We start from the raw sequence: 16208 nt of genomic DNA, 5'->3' as shown, positions 1-16208 counted from the left end.
TCCCTGGGGCTTGCTTCAGCTGGGTGTTGTGGCATGTACCCTCTGCAGGGTCGCTAGCCTTGTCTCATCACTCCTGGTTTTGCTTTCCTGTCTTCTGCAAGGGAAGGCTTTGCAAAGTGCCTGCGTGGAGCTTTTTTTGTGCTGCTGTGGGTGAAGTGACCAGTGAGCTTGCTGGCTTAAACTCATCAGCCCCTGCCACGGGCTGGCTGATGCTCAGAGGCAAACCTCCAGCCAAGGCAGCTGTTAGCCAGCTCGCTGCTGCACGGGCTTGTGTGTCTTGGTAATACTCAGAGCTGCGCAATGGCACCCGCCCAACCTCTGCACCTGGAGCCTGGGTTGCACCCCCCACTCTGGTGGTCTCCAGAGCACCCGGTGTCACCCTGTGGGAGGGGGAGCAGAGTGAGGCAGCCCTGCACTACTGGTCTGCGGTGGTCAGCCTGTGCCGGGAAGGAGAAGAGTGGTCTACTCTCTGCACCGGCAGCACCTCTTGCCCTGGGATCCCCTCTCCAAAGGCAGGAGAAAAGAGCCCGTTGGTGAGGCTAGAGAGGCTGGCAGAGTGGGGATGTTAGGATGAGAGAAGAAAAGGAAGCACGTAAGAGCCGATATGCTGAGGCCATTTAGAACAAAAAGGGTGGAGGAGAAAAAAAATCAACTTCTCCTCCTGCCCTCCCATTTGTAGCAAAGGGACAAGCTGACATTTAGCAAAACCAAGAAGTGATAGATTTAGCATTGCTAAAAGGAGTTCACTTTAATTTTGATGTGAGGTGGGGGAGAAAAAGACTTGGTAGCTCACTACCACGAGGTGAAAAAGTGAAACCAAAGATTAGACTTGATATCAGCAACAGGGTCACAGTTAAACCAACAAGTGCCTTTCGGGTGGCAAGTAGGCATGTGCTTTGCTTAGTCACAGGGTCACGATGAAGGCTTGGGACGCAGAAATAGGAGGTGTCTTTCCTGTCTTAGCCTCAGGCTTTGCAGGGGGGGAGATCACTGGGTACTAGGTTTCTGAGGGATGCTGAGCAGTCTGCCCCTTGCAGACACCTGCAGGGGCTGCCACTTGTGGTGTGGTTTCAGGTATGTGGGACCAGGGTCTCCTCACTTGGAAAGCCTTGCTTAGGGCTGCGTGGGGCTGGGAGCCTCTTGGCTCGGAGCAGTGGTTTCTGCTTGAACACAGCAGACTGAAACCTGTGACAGCAGCACGGGGAACCGAAGGTCTCCCTCGCCGCCCATTTGCCTGTGTGCATGTTTGCAGAGTGAGGGCTTAGTAGGTCACGGGGGGAAGGAGAACGGCAGCAGGAAGGTTTGCCTGGCTGGCTTGAGGAGAGGGCTCTTGGGCTTCCCGCTCCCGCTGCCTCCAGGGAAAGGCACTTGGAGAACCAGTGACCTGGTCTCTTGCTGGTCTGCTTGACTCGGAAGGGATTTTGGGGCCAGCTAGAATCCGCCCTGGGCATCCCTCCGGGCTGTTTCCATTTGCAAGTCCAGGTCCTGCCAGCCCAGGAGGGAGGTGGGACTGTGGCAGGGGTGAGGAGCAGCAGGTGGTGTCAGCAGGGGGTCTCTGCTGTGCCTAGGCCATGGGGGACGGGGAGAGCAGGGTGGGCACGGGGCAGTTGGAGAGAGGCTCCCTTGGCTGGAGGAGGGGCTGGGGAGGAACCGCACACATCTCTTACTGGGCTTCTTTGCTCTGGATGGGCAGCTAGTTATAGCATGATTTTAGCTTCCTCTTTGATAATACACCAGGAAAACATCCTGCCGGACCTACTAAGTAGGTCTTAACAGTGATGGACTGGGGACTGTTCTGGGGGCCCTTCTGCAGCCTGTCCTCCTCAGCCCTCCTCCTCCCATGGTCACAGCCGGCATCACTGCCACCCTGGGTCTGCGAGGACACCGGGACCTGCTCGGCTGCTAGTGGCAGCTGGCCCTTTCCTGGCACTGGGAAGGGAAGTCCAAAGGATGTGTACCCTGTGTAGGGGAAGGGGCAGAGCCCTCCATCCTTCAGCAGCTGCTGGGTTTGAGGGGAGAGAGAGTTGAACAGGGGTGAACATCTCCTGCCTGCCCTGGGCATCTCCAGCTCCCCTTCCCCGCTGGCGCTGTGAGAAAAGGGCCGAACGCAGTCCCTGCAGCAGCTTTGGTGGTGGAGAAGTTTGCTCATGTGTCCTCACCCACCCCCAGCTCTCACCGCTTCGCAAAGGCCACTTGTTCCTTCCACCATGACAGAGTCAGCAGCGGTGGCAGTAGCTCAGCCTTTGGGCCTGGCTCCCCTCTGGTTAATGGTTTCCTGTGAACCACTTTCAAGATACCCATCGGGGAAAGCAGCTGGCCGCCTTCGCTGCGCTGGCAGCAGCCTCCCTGACATTTTGTTATGATCATTTTACTGTAGTCTCCTTTCAGGCCCCGAGGACGCTGGGCACGGTCCAAATGCGCGCACGCACGCTCCTACACACAGAGGAAAAGAGCTCCCTGTCTAATTTTAGCCGTGACATGTAGGCAAGGGGAAGGGGCAGGCAGGAGGAGGCAGGGTGTGAAAGGACGAGGTCCCAGCTGCGGCCACCCGCGCTGACTCACTACAGCCGCGTGCATGGCTATCGGCTCCCATTGCTGGGTAAATGACCAAAATAACAATAGCTGGTGACTCACCCCTTGTGGGCATTGAGGAGCAAGCTGGCCTTCAGTGTGATCCCCCTCTCTGCAAAGGCTGAAGCGGAGATGGGTTTCATGGCCCCAAAAGGGAGCTGGGTTGCATTTGGCTGGGAGCAGCTCCCTGGGGGCAGCTGGGGGACATGGGGTAGTGGTGAAGCGTGATGGGGAAGTCCCAGCCTGGCTGTGAGAGGTCCTGTGGGGCGGGTTGCAGCAACAAGGGGAGGTAAAAAGCTCCTGAGATGTCTGTGGAGCCCACCTGGACCAGACACTGACCATAACTTGGGAGCAAGTTACCTCCTGTGCATGAGCACAGGCTCTCCCTGGCAGGTGGCTCGGCTCTGATCAGCCGTGCAAACCCCTTTATCTTTATCAAGGTCCCAAGGAGGTGGGAGAGAATTGCCTCCTTGGCAGGTTCCTCCCCTTATCCTCCTCTTGCCACTCCAAGGGAAGCGGTGGCATCTCCTAGTTTTAGTTGGGTGCTGGGGGGCAGCTGGGTGCCGGGGGGGTCCTGTCTCTGCTGCACGCGCCTCTGGCCGGGGGCAAGCTGGCCTTGGGGCTGCTCGGAGAGGAAGTGCAGTTGGTTATTTTAACGAGCGCTGTCAGGGTTTGCAGCGCGGGGAGGAGGCGGAGGGAGAAGCTGAACGCTCACTCTCCAAACTAGGACTTGGTTGGGGAGGGCTGGCCCGCCGGTACTGCGCGGCCACCGCCACCCGCTCGGCACCTGCAGGGACCCTGCGCCGCTCCAGATCAGGTCACAGGGGCTTTTCCCCGTGCTTTCCCCTTCTCCTCTTCCTCCTTGTCCCCCACATTTTGCTGCTTTCGTTTGTGCTGGGTGGGGGATGGGAGGGGGCCGGGAGAGCCAGCCCTTAGTTCGTGGGTACGGTCTGAGCAGGTACCGGGTCTCATCCTGCTGGGGAAAGGCAGAGGGGAGCAGACCCCAGAGTCATCCCTGAGACCCTCAACCTTGCAGCAGTGTTTGCTGCTGGAGGCTGGAGTGAGCCCATGAGGCTACGAGCGATTCCTGGGGCTGAGGCGGGGGCTCTGTGAAACGCAGCCACTTTGGGACTCAGTGGCACCTGGCTGTTGTTTCCCCTTTGGAAGGAGGGCAGGGATTTTCCCTGCCAGAGGTGCGTTTCCAGCCACCCAGTCTGTTGCCTGTGACGGCACTGGCTGCATCCTGCCAGCCCATGTGGCATGGGGATGGCAGCGGGAAGTCTGCATGTGGCAGAGGACAGCGGCATGGGGAGCCAGCCTGCTCCTCACCGGGACCCCCGGACCCCAGCCGCTTTGCCCTGGCATAGTTTAGGGAAGCAGGACAGACTTGTGGGCTCCTGGCATCTCCCCTGGTGGCAGTGAGGCACCGTGCTTCTGCCGGGAGCAGAGGGATGCTCTTCCCAATCCGATCCCTGCAGTGGGCTGGAGGGAGGCATGTGGCTCCCATCTCCCTGTTGTCAGTGCCTGTAGCTGAGCGCCTGAGGCTCTCTTGGCTTTGGTTTGGGAGGTGCAAAGATCTTTGCATGCCTTTGGGAGGTCCAAGGACTTCCCAGCCCTGGGAATCACTGCCTGTGCTCTGCATCTGCCATGCTGCAGCTTTATCTTTATGCTGGGTTCACCGCCTCCTCCCTGGGGCTGCCGCCCTGGGCAGGCGCTGCATGTTGCCCTGGCCAGGATGTCATCCCCATGCCGGGATGTCGTCCCCGTGTGCTGGGAGAAAACTCTGGGGCTGCTCAGGGAGTTTGGATCAGACAGCTGGGCTGTGGGACCAGCCTCCCTTTAAATAGCACATCCTTCACGTCCCTCCTGTACGGGAGGCACGGAGCCATGTTTACCAAAGGAGGGGACCAGCCCTGGGGAGGACGGTGGGAATCTGCTAAAGAAACCACGGGCTGGGCACCCAAACCACCGGGGCGCCTTGCTGAGCCCCCCACTGCTTTGCTTCTTGCATGTCGCTCTGCAAAGGGAGCTCAGAGAGAGAGAAGAAACTCTCAAAGTCCTTCTCAGCCTGCATTGCAAGTCCTGCTGAGGCTACCAAAATAGAAACTGCATGGCCGGCCTCTCCCCCGACCCCTGCTCTGCCTCAGCCATGGCATGCTGATGATAGTAGCTCACCCTCTGCGTTTCATCCCAGGATAATTTGCTGCCTGAGGCTGTCAGTCTTGCCATTTGGCTCCCTAGCGGAACACAGCAACAGATTGTTTAAATCAGGGCTGTCGGGTTTCTTGATAACCAGGAGGCAGATTATTTACTGTAGTGGCAAATAAACTTCATAATGTTATGATGGTGGAAAGTTGTCAGGGGATATGAATGCCCAGAGTCAGCCCAGAAGCCTCCAAGGAGACGGCTTTGGTTTAAATTAAGACAAAACACTGTCTTCCATGGATTTTGGGAAGGAAATCACGTTGTTGTAATGGGAACATTACTCTGAGCCTTAGGGCTGGCAAACTCTTGACTTTACGAAGCGTAAGTGGAGGGTCTGAGCTAGTCTGGCAGATGTGCCTTGAAGCACATCTCAGGTTCGCCCTGAGAAGGCGGTGAAGGGGAGGTGGCACCAGGGCATCATGCAGAGCTTGGGGAGAGGTGGGATGGAGCTGCCACCAGAAGAATGTGGGCTTATTCTACAAACTGTAAAAAAGTCTCAGGCCCTTCTGCTCACTGCCCCTGCTCTTCCCAGCAAGCTGAGCTTGAGAGCATTTTCTTGTGAAGGGCCAGGCAGGAGGGTGGGATGGCTAATCCCTTTTGCCTTGCCTTAATTGAGGCTCGGCCAGGTGGTGGGGACCGCGCTCAGGTCACTGCGTGGCCCTGGGCAGTTCCTTCCACCTGGGTTTGCCCCTTGGAGAAGCTTCCCATGACAAGCTGCAAAGCCGTGGTGTTTCGTTTCTTTGCCTTGCCTACAACCCCCTGCAAGGAGCTGCTGGTCCCTGTCCCTGCGTCCGTCCCCCTGCCTTGCTTGTTCAAAGAAGGTGGCTTAGAGGCTGCATCTCCTTTGTGTGGCATCCCCAGCTCCTGATGGAGTGTGAATAACCAGAAAGTGGTGTGGGGTTAAAGTTAGTGGCCGTGTCTCATCCCTGATGTGGACTGTGTGGTGATCCACCTGGGGCACCTGCAGTCAGAAGTGATGCTGAACTGGTGATGCTGAGCCGTCACTGCCAGCTGGGGTGTGCCGTGAAATTCCTGTCCCCTGAAATAAAGCCAGTGGGCGAGTTTTGCTTCTGGCCATCTTGTGTAGGGATCCTATTACCCTTTCATGTCTGGGGTGTGTCAGGGTATTTGAATCGGGTCCACAGCGCTGGCACTGCTGTGACAGCATGGAGCAGAGGTGTGCATGCGTGGGAGCAGGAGGCTGCGAGTTGCGCTCTTGCTCGGCCACGTGCAAGATGGGTACAAAGGGGCCAAACTGATGTTGCTGCCTGTCCCTTGTGAAGCAGTGCAGTCCTGGGGTCTCCAGGTTGGTCAACCAAAGTGCCCAGTAGCACTGACGGGCTTCTGAGCAAGTTAGCAAAGGGGCGCCTTGCTCTCACTGTCCATGCCCAGTAGCCCTGCAGGGGCCTCTACGCAGCTCCCTGCAGAGAGGGGTGCTGGGGCTGCACGTGCAGAGACCTCAGGGCTGGGAGGAGGTCCTCTGCAGCTGCATGCATGTGACCACCAGCTGGTTTCTAAGCCCTTGCCTTGCTTTCTCACTAGGAGGGAGGTCTGAAGTCCTCTGGATTAACTCCAGGGCTCACTGTTCCCCTCTGAGTGTCCTGCAAGGGCCAGAAACTGCCTTCTGCAGCCTGGAGGGGCAACCTTAAGCTTGTGTCAGTAATCTCCTCCTTCATAGTACATGAGGGTGACAGTACAACTGAAGATGTCCTTGGCTGAGGTTTGCCCTGGGAATGCCATGCTCTTGCAGTTCGGGAGCCTGGGAGCAAGGTGCTATGGCCCGTGTAGGTGGTGGCACTCGTTGCAGTAGATCAAATGAATGAATCCTAAAATAGAAGGTGAGCACAGCCCGCAGCTCACTCCTCGCAATGCTTTGAAAGGCTCGTGGTTTGGACAGAGTCTCCTTACTCCTGTGCTGGGGGGAGCTGCATCTCTGTGCTCATACTGGAGGGTGCTGTGTGTCCCCAACACAGGGAGCTCCTGACTCTATTTGCTTGATGTAGGAGAGTTGGTAGTATGTCAGCGGGGTGGGGATGAGCAGCAGCTCCCTGGATGGGCTCCCAGGCTCTGTCCGTCTGGTGTCCTGGCAGGGAGGAGACAGAGAGGTAGAAGCCCAGGAGATCTTGGTGTCACGCAGGGGTGGCTATTAATAACACTTACACTTTCCCTGTGGTTGAGCTGTGCAAGTCAAGCGTCCTTGCCAGGGGAAGGTGCTTGTAAACTGAAACAGGCTCCTGCTTGCACACTGCTAGCTCTGGTGCTGCAGCAGCTCCCCAGCACCCACAGCAAGCCAGGACACAGCCAGCCACCGTCAGGACGGGCACTCGTCACGGAGCAGCGCAAAACTCTCGGACTTACTTCCTTTGCTGTAGCCCCGTGGTTGGAAAAAATGCTTTCCAATCAACTAACTGGAGGTTTGCTGAAAGGTCGGGAGGAGCTGATGGTGTTTTTCAAGTCCAGACTTCTCTAGGGCTCAAGGCTTGTGTGTTGTGCTGCTGGTGGTGTCCTGCACTGGAGTCCTCTTGCCACCCTTGGTGCCGGGAGAGGGGTGCCAGGTTTGGCACTGTATGAAGGTAACCTGCAATCTTTCTTGCTTCTGGGCACTGACAAGAAGAGACCAGGCTGCTGGAGGGACAGAGGGAATAATAACATGGAGGAAGGGCCGAGCAGGTGTGTGGCACAGCATCCCTCTACATGTCTAAGAGCACAGAGGGCCTGTTCAGTGCAGTACATGGGGGTTTGCTTGAGGCTAGTGGAGGGAAGTTGAATAATAGAGCTGAATATCAAGCAGCTCTCCCTGATGTGGGCAGAGCCTATGCCTTGAGGGACACTGCCTGTTTAGCCCTAGGAGTCAGCCTGTCTGGTTTTGGAGCTGCCACCACCACAGGAGGGGTTGCTGCTGGCTGTCCGGAGAGCGGGGTCTCCTTATCAGCTGATCCACAAGCTCTGTGTCCACTGAAGTTACAAGATGCAAGTTTTTCCTCTTCAATCCCTGCTTGACTTTCCAAGGGCATTTAGATCCTGCCACCAAGGTTAGCTCTGTCCTTAGACTCTGAGTGCCCAGGGAGCTTCCTGCAGCAGCCCCCTCCTCCCCCAGTTCTTGAGGGCAGCACTGCTGCCTGCCCACACTCCGGGACATGTTCCTGCTTCAGCAGCATCTCTGCCCACCGATGCCAGGCAGGGAGCAGAGTAGGCTGAGGAGCTCTGAGGGGTCTGGTTAGAAAAAAAACCCAAAACCTTCCAAGAGCTCCAACTGCAGATCATGAGCAGACCAGAGCTGCTGGCTCCTTCCTCATTCACAGAAGGAGATTGAAATGATAGTGCAAAGCTGCTTGTAAGTAGTTGATATCCTAGTGCGTGCAGCAGTACTTCCTTTCCCTCCCACCCTGCAAATGCCAGGCTGCCTCCATCCAGCCTCCTTACCTAACTGAGCCGAGCATTGCAGTCTGCAGAGCAGCCACAGGTGCCAGCTCTTCTCTGTCTTGTCTCAGCAACAAACAGTGGAGATCCTAGAGATGTGCTGGTGTTAGGCCGGGGGCTTCCAGGGCTTAGCTCCTCTCGGGCTGCTCTCCGCCCAGTGTGTGGTTCCCCAGCTGCTCTGCACACAGCTCTGCTGGCGCACATCAACCCTGGGCAGCCCTGGCAGTCAGTCCGTCTGCTCCACCAGCAGCACTTCTCAACACCTGCGATACACCATTTGAAGTTCAGATTGGAAGTTGCAAGAGATGGGGATATCTTCACCATCATATCTCAGCTGCCACATGCTGCTGTTGTGGGCTGTCACATGGTTGTCTGGTAATAACCTTCACCACTGGTGGCCAGAGCGTGAGTCCATGTGCCACTTGCAGACAGTCCTGAAGATAAAAAGGGCCATAATTGGCCAGTACCCAAACATAAATGTCAAGCCAAGGTTGTTCTAGCAGATTTCCTCACGAGACTGCGGTGCAAAAAGGAAGGAAGCTGTGTTGAGAGATCTTCCTGCCCATAGCAGCAGCTCAGCAAGCAGTACAGCAACTTCATGCTAGTGGAATATCTGGGGCAGGAGGGAGCATCCATTCAGCTTATTTGGGATGTAGTTGGACAGTACGTCTCCCCCAGCAGCTAAAGCCAGCCAAAAAGGGTCTGCTGCAGTGTGCCACACCCAGGCAGTGTTCTCTCTTGGGTTTTTTAACATGTTTTATTTGTTCAGACAATTTTTAGCACCTATTGGTAATGATGCAATTTACTGTGCATCATCCTGCAGACGATGGGGAGAAGGGACAGGAATTGAGCACTGCAGTGTCAGGGACAGGCTGGAAGCAGGGTGATCAGCAGAACGTGCTTTTGCCCTCTGCAAAGCTGCACAGGCCTCGGTGCCGTGATAGTTAACCTGCTGGTGACCACGTACCTGCATTGCTTGCTGTGGTGGGCCTTGAGAAATCCCTCCGAGGAGGTGGCATGTTGTTTTTGCTTTCAGTTCAACCAGGCTTTAGCTGCCCTGATGCTGCTCTCTGGAGGGCATTGCTGTCCTTCCTTCCCTCCTTGGGCTACGTTACTGAGTACAGGCATGGCAACGAGACTGTAGAAACTAAAGAGCTGGCTTCCTTGCCTACTGGACTGGAGGAGACCAAACCAAGCCTGGCCTTCTCCAAAATTAGAAACTCAGCTTTGTACTCATGTAAAAGAAAGAGGTACAGCCCAATGGGTTGCTTGTGGTACAAGCACTAAGCAAAACCTTTAGTTTGCAGTCCAGAAAGTAACACGTGTCCCATCATACACGCATATCCCAAACAAAAAGGGAAGCTGCTGACAAATTTGCCTGTTCGTGCGGACCTTGGGGCAGTGGAGGTTTGGGCCAGGGTATTCTCCTGAAGGTCCTCTGGTATGGCTGACCTGCAAGCAAGTGCATAAAAGAGCATGAGAAGGGAGGAAGGTAGAAGCGAGTGCAGCTGGTGCCAACATTAGTGCAGTGGTGAGTGGTGTACCCGTACCCTTGTGATGGGTAGAGGAGCTGCCTTGTACAGCATGGAAATTGTTGAGAGTGATGGTGGTGGCTTGTATGTGTGTACAGGCTGCCATGATCCAGAGTCCCCTGTCTTGGGAGCAACTGAAGAGCCAGAAGTTTGCTTCTACCAAACTGTGGGTCTTGGTGGGTTTTTTTGAGTTGCCCTTGAATAAATCCTCTCTGTTTAGCGGCTGAAGAGAGGTGGCAGCTGGAGGGTGGGAAGTGAAGCACTAGCTCTGGGGGAGGGGAGTGCTGGAGCTAGCCAGATTCAGCCTCTTCCACTCCAGCCTTTGCATGCCGAGCCGCCAGCGCTGAAACCACTGCAGCACCTTCCACCTGTGGCCTTGGGCTTTCCAGGGCCTGCTGCAGTGTCCAGGCAGCCTGTCAAGCTTCGAGGGCTGGGCAGGGAAAGCTCGAGAGCCTCGGTAAAGCTCTTTCCACCAGGAGAGGGAAGTTTTGAGCAGGACAGATGGGATGATTTTCCTAGCCCTTCTCTGCTCTACTCCAACTCCCCCAGCCAGCTTCTACCAAATCTGCCTGTCCTTCTTTTACGTGCCTGGTTGTTTTATTTCTTTAGGATTTGCAAGGGTTTAGTTTCAATTTGCTGCAAATTCAGCGGGGCTGGTGCTTAGGCAGTGTGGTTCCCGCGGGGAAACCAGGCAGGCCAGTGCCAAGGGAATGAAGGAGAGTGGTGGGGGTAGTCACCAGGGCTGATCGGCACCTCGGGATGCAGGGGCTATGCTGATCCTGCAGCAGTGAGTGTGGGGCGCAGAGGGCCCTGGCCAGGCGGTGACACCTGCCCTGATGTCGCAGCACCCTGGGCTGAGCTGTGAACCCCAAGGAGAGGGGGAGCTGTGGGGAGCAGGAGCCCCAGCGGTGCGTCTACCCAGCAAGCAGGTCCCAGCCCTGCTGCGCGCCCCGGGTGGCATTGCCATGTCTCCCCCTCCCTGCTCCTACCCTCTGACCCCTGCTGTCCCCCCGTCCCTGTGCCCTGACCCCTGCAGCCCAGCCCCAAGACTCAGGGGGAGCCTATTTAATTCCTGGTCTCTGTGTTAACAGCCACTGTCTGGGTGCGATGGAAACCTTTTTTAGGCGGCACTTTGGGAGGAAGGGGCCGCGGCGTGCTAGCATGGTGGCTGTGCCCACGGGCAAGGCCAGGCGGCGCTCCCAGAGCAATTACCTGATCAGTCCTTTCTGTCAGTAGCATGAAGTAACTGGCCCCAGTACCACTGACTAGTAAACGTAGCAAATGCCTAACAAGTAGCAATCATGTACTCAGAACCAATGGTGATGTACATCTTTAGTCTGCCTGTTTTCTTGGCAGGTCGTGAACTGTCCCTTGATAAACAGTGAACTGAATCATCAGCTGAAGTCTAACTACAAGGCATAAATGAACAGTTTTTTATTCAACACTGAACATCTGGGATGAGTAGAAAGCAGAAAACCTCTTTCTGGCAATAAATAAATGATGTGATGAGTATATATATATATGTGTATATAGCTGCTGAGTGTATCTGACAGTCCTACCACTTCTTGTGGTTTCCTGTCACTGTATCATAAACATATCCATTCATATACCTACCCCTGATCATCATCTCCTTCTTCCTTACAGGGGGATGTGTAGTGACTGCATATACCTTACAAAAATCAAATAATTCTATTGTCTGGTTTACGTTAAAACCAAAGTGAATGTGTGTTGTGGTTTAACCTCAGTCGGCAACTGAGTACCACACAGCTGCTCACTCACTCCCCCCCCCCCCCCCCCCGGGGGGCTGGGGACGGGGGCCCCCCCGCCATGCCACCCCGGATGGCTGGAGCCCCCGGCTACTGTATGTATGACGGCAGCTTGCAAACGTGCGATGCCTCAGGGAGGGGAGGCTGGGTGCTGACCCAGGCTCGGTGGGGAAGGAGGGAAGGGGCTCAACGCCATTGGCCCTGGCTGCCATCAGTGTCTTGCAGTGCTGCTTGTGTCCCACTGAGCATCTCCCACTCGGGCCAGCGCTGCTTCTGGTGCTCTCAGCACGGCACCTGGGGCTTGCGGGCATCCCCTTCTGCCAGCCCAGGGCCGGAGGGAGGTGGCAGGCCTGGTTGTGGGCTGGAGATGCACACTTTCTCCAGCTGGCCGGCTCTGCTGCTGCTTTCCTCCACCCTAGCACATCTGGGAGAAGCTTTGGGGGAGAAGCCCCCAAAAAACAGCTGCTTTTTTTCTGGATGGTTGTGCCGGTCCCCAAAAACGCCCCAGGCTCTGATGTGCCTTGGAATGCGAGAGCTGTGGGGAATCTCTGTGGGGCAAGAGCTCTGGATTGTCCCTGCAAAGGCAGTCGCACCACCACAGCTTGGTGGAGCGTCCCAGGCTGTTTTGCAATGGACCTGTCATCCCCAAGGGCTTTGGCCCAGCAGGCCCAGGCTGTGCCTTTTGCCAGGTGAAGGGTGTCTTTAGCTGAGCCATCAGCAACATGACCTCTTTGTCCCACAGGGCTGCCTCGCAAGAGCAGGTACTCCTCGGCCGGCAGTGCTGGGGGATTCACCTCACTTCCAGACACTTGGTCCTGAGGATGCTTTTCTGCTCCAGCCTCTCCACCCACCCCAGAAAAAGGCTGTGTTTTGCACTCCTCCTCCCCTGATCTAATAGCCAGCCCTCCCGTGTTTTCCAGGAAAGCTATCGCCAAGTCCAGCCTCCAGCACATGGTAACCCAGCCAAACCCTGCGCTAGCCGTGAGGAGCGACTCAGAGAGGCAGATACGCAGCACTGTGGACTGGAGCGTAAGTTGTAGTGCATTTTGCTGGGTGTTGCATGGGATGGGCTCCTGGCCAAGAAGCAGCAGGCTCTTCCCAGGCTGAGGCTTCCCAGGTGACTTCAGCTTTGACACATTTATGGCCTCCACCATTGCCACCAGCTGGTGCCAGCGTCTGTGCTGCTGGCAGCACCACTTGATGCTGCGAGAGGCTGTGCAGGCACAGGTGGTTCCTGGGAGGATGGCATAGCTACTCCACTGCCAGCTCTTCTGCTCCTGGCAGCCAAGGTCTTCTGGTGGCTGGGGCCAAGCAGCAGGAGCAAGCCCCTGCTCCTTTGCAGGCAAAGCCTGGCAGGTTTTAAGCCACATCCTCGGGTCGTAGAACAGAAGCTGTTTCAGGAGAGTCCCCTGCGTTGAATTTGCCCCGATGCCTACTCTCAGGAGGTGATGGAAGCAGCCCCCCTGTGCAGGACACTGCAACTGGGCTGTGGGTCTTGGAGCTGGTTTCCTGGGGCCCTCTCGTTTCCAACAGGTGGGCCATGGCAGCAGCTTCGTGAGGTTTCTTCTGTCCAGATGTTGGCCCTGATTGTTCTGTGCATCTTGTCTCCCAGCCTTCACATAGCTCCAACCCCCTGTCCTGGTTTCGGCAGGGATAGAGTTAATTTCCTTTCTAGTAGCTGGTACAGTGCTGTGTTTTGGATTTAGGATGAGAACAAAGTTGATAATGCACTGATGTTTTAGTTGTTGCGAGGTAATGCTTACACTAGCCAAGGACTTTTTAGTTTCCCATGCTCTACCGACTGAGAAGGCTGGAGGTGCACAAGGAGCTGGGAGGGGGCACAACCAAACTGTCCAAAGGGACATTCCATACCATGTGACGTCATGCCCAGTACATAAACTGGGAAAAGCTGGCCAGGGGGACCACTGCTCAGGGACTGGCTGGGCATCGGTTGGCAGGTGGTGAGCAATTGCACTGTGCATCACTTGCTTTGTGTATTATCATTATTATTATTACATTATTATTATTATTTTATTTCAATTATTAAACTTCTTACCTCAACCCACGAGTTTTTCTCACTTGTGCTCTTCCAATTCTCTCCCCCATCCCACCGGGGGCGGGGGGAGAGTGAGCGAGCGGCTGTGTGGTGCTCAGTTGCTGACTGAGGTTAAACCATGACACCCCTCAGCCTTGCTTGTCCCAGTATCTTGTCCCTTGCACAAAGCATTTTAGGGGCTTGGATGCCCGTCTGGGAGTGCACTCAGAGAAACACGTTGTCTTGTGCCTTTCAGGAGACTGCGGTCTATGGGGAGCACATCTGGTTTGAGACCAATGTCTCTGGGGACTTCTGCTACGTTGGGGAACAGAACTGTATGGCGAAGCTGCTGGTAAGCCAAAAGGGGTCATGCGCCTCCCCAGCAGGGGCCGCAGATGCAGGCTGTGCTGCCACCCGGCGGGGACACCACAAAGGCCCTGCTGCTGCTGCTGGGGCAAGCGTGGGGGTCTGCCAAGGCGGGGAGTGTGCCCTTCCTGTCTCCAATTTCTGCCGGTGCTGGTGCTCAGTTTGCAATGGGAACCTGACGCAGGGTTGCCACTCACTCAGAGGTGGTACGGTGATATTCCAGGGACAGGCTGTTGGGATCTCACACCCTTAGAGGGAGAATCCGAATCCAGCTTCTCTGGAAAGACCTTTCAGTAGAGGAGAAAAGTGAGTGCTGGAGACCCAGGCCTGCTGCCTCCTGACCCTGCAGGCAGCACTGATCTTAGAGGGTTGCTGCAGTTCTCCCTCCTGGCTTGCAGACTCAATCCTGCTTGTGGTGTGGACATGGAGCACTGATGCCATCCTGTGCTTGCCCACAGGGCTTACCACAGGAGCTTCCCAGACCAGCTTCTGTGGTGCTCTCGGGCAATGTCAGAAGAGGCCAAGGACTGATTAAAGCAGTGGGAGAGCACCTGCCTGCTCTGTCACAGACTCAAGAGCATCTGTTCTAGGCACACGCTTAGATCCCTTTACTTGCAAGGAGTCTAGGTGTATATAACTTTCCTATAGGACTTGTTCTGCATCCTGAAATATATGAAGGAGGTGTAAGGGGAGGTTGAGCTTGCCGGCCTTTGAACACTGCTATTCACATGCACATTTTTCCTCCTCTTTTCTCATCCTCCAGCAAAAACCTCTCTCCAGGCGTAAGTGTGCAGCCTGCAAGATCGTAGTGCATACACCCTGCATCGAACAGCTGGAGAAAGTGAGTAGAGCCTGTTAAGCCCTCTCTGTGGCTCACAAAGCTGTAACAGCCTTTTCCTGGGCAGCCCTTCCTCTTGGGTAGTGAAACACAAGAAGACTGGGGAACTGCAATGTGTCATTGCAAAGAGGAGTCTTCTGAGGAGGCAATACCAAAAGGAGCATCTAGTGACATGATTGGGACCCCAGGCCCCATTTTGTTCAGTAACAGAGATATGTGAGGGGTTTCGCGGCAAGCATCGAACATCTCCAGAGGCTCTGGGCCTGCTGTAGTAAAATAAGCTCCAGTAGGTTTTCTTCAGGTATTACTGATTACTGGTTTTACTGATTCCTCTCATGTGTGTTCAATCTACAGATAAATTTCCGCTGCAAACCTTCCTTCAGGGAGTCAGGATCCCGGAACGTACGGGAGGTGAGAGATGTGCCTGGGACGCTGCCTATGTCTGACCCTTCCTCGCCTTCCCAGTTTGGTGGCAAAGGCATCAGATGCTGCCAGCCTGTTGCCCATCGGAGTGCAGGCATCGTGCTGCCTCCTGGCTCCAAGGGGATGGTGCAGTAAAAGGGATGTTTCTTTGCAAGGCAGCAGCGCAGGCTGGGTGTGAGGAGTGAGGAGCTCGCAGGCAGCAAATGCAGAGCATCTGCTAGTTTGGATGTTCTAAAGCTCCTGCATCTGCATGGGGGGAACCTGCAAACAGTGTTTCCTCGGAGAGTTTTCTCCTCCCTTGTGCTCGTCCCCAAGCAAGTAGAGGAGGCTGTGGCAAACAGCAGTTCCCCAAGTCTCCCACAGTTTGGAAGGGAGCAGTATGGGCTCACTTCTTGCTTTGTTGCTCAGCCCTGACCTGGGTGCCACAGGTACTCCAGGTAGCAGTGGAAGATGCCCACAGTGGTGCTGTCAGACCCCTTTAGTCCATGTTTTAATGTCCTGGGTGTAAGCAGTGGCCTGGGACCTGCCTGCTGAGCTGCACTGGTGGAAGCACTTGTCAGCCTTCATGCTTCACCCTCCAGCCCATGGAGCCTGCGTAGCCCATGCAGTGCTCTGGAGTGGGTGTGGATGGGCTTAGTCGTGGGCCATTTTGGTAACACGGCTGCTGCCCCCACACCGTGTTTGTGCTGGCACAGCAGATGCAGTAGGGGAAAGGTACTTAAACACAGGGCTCCCTGCTCAGAAATGCCAGTGTCACCTGGTAAGGTGAAGCTTTTGACATCGCTTTAAACCTTCCTTTCTTCCTTTGCTTCTGCCGTGCCTCCTTCCCATGTCACTCTCAGCACAGTTCCCGTATTTGTCCTTCACTTACTTTCTGGGCTCTGCTGATAACTCTCTGCCTCCGCTTACTCTTCTGTCTCTGTTTTCCTCCTCTCCAACCTCTACAAATTTTCTTTTCCTCTCCTTTCCTGGTTTTCCTCCTTTTACTCACAAACCCTGCTTCTCCATCCTGTCTTTTTAATACTCCTCAGTTCCTCCACAGGCTCTTCCCT

The 16208-nt window shown here is 55.5% G+C and overlaps 1 protein-coding gene across 1 annotated transcript in view; it reads left to right on the top strand.

Moving 5' to 3' along the window:
• DGKZ (diacylglycerol kinase, zeta) overlaps positions 1 to 16208 on the top strand; it is a 56958-nt gene that overhangs the window by 18635 nt on the left and 22115 nt on the right. The window contains exons 4-7 of the mRNA XM_009329749.1: positions 12415 to 12523; positions 13786 to 13881; positions 14659 to 14736; positions 15088 to 15144. Of these exons, the coding sequence (XP_009328024.1) occupies positions 12415 to 12523; positions 13786 to 13881; positions 14659 to 14736; positions 15088 to 15144 (340 nt within the window). The remainder of the gene's footprint in view (positions 1 to 12414; positions 12524 to 13785; positions 13882 to 14658; positions 14737 to 15087; positions 15145 to 16208) is intronic.

Source organism: Pygoscelis adeliae, unplaced genomic scaffold, assembly GCF_000699105.1.
Source record: "Pygoscelis adeliae isolate BGI_AS28 unplaced genomic scaffold, ASM69910v1 Scaffold117, whole genome shotgun sequence".
Lineage (NCBI taxonomy): Eukaryota > Metazoa > Chordata > Aves > Sphenisciformes > Spheniscidae > Pygoscelis > Pygoscelis adeliae.
This window is presented reverse-complemented; position numbering and strand designations above follow the sequence as displayed.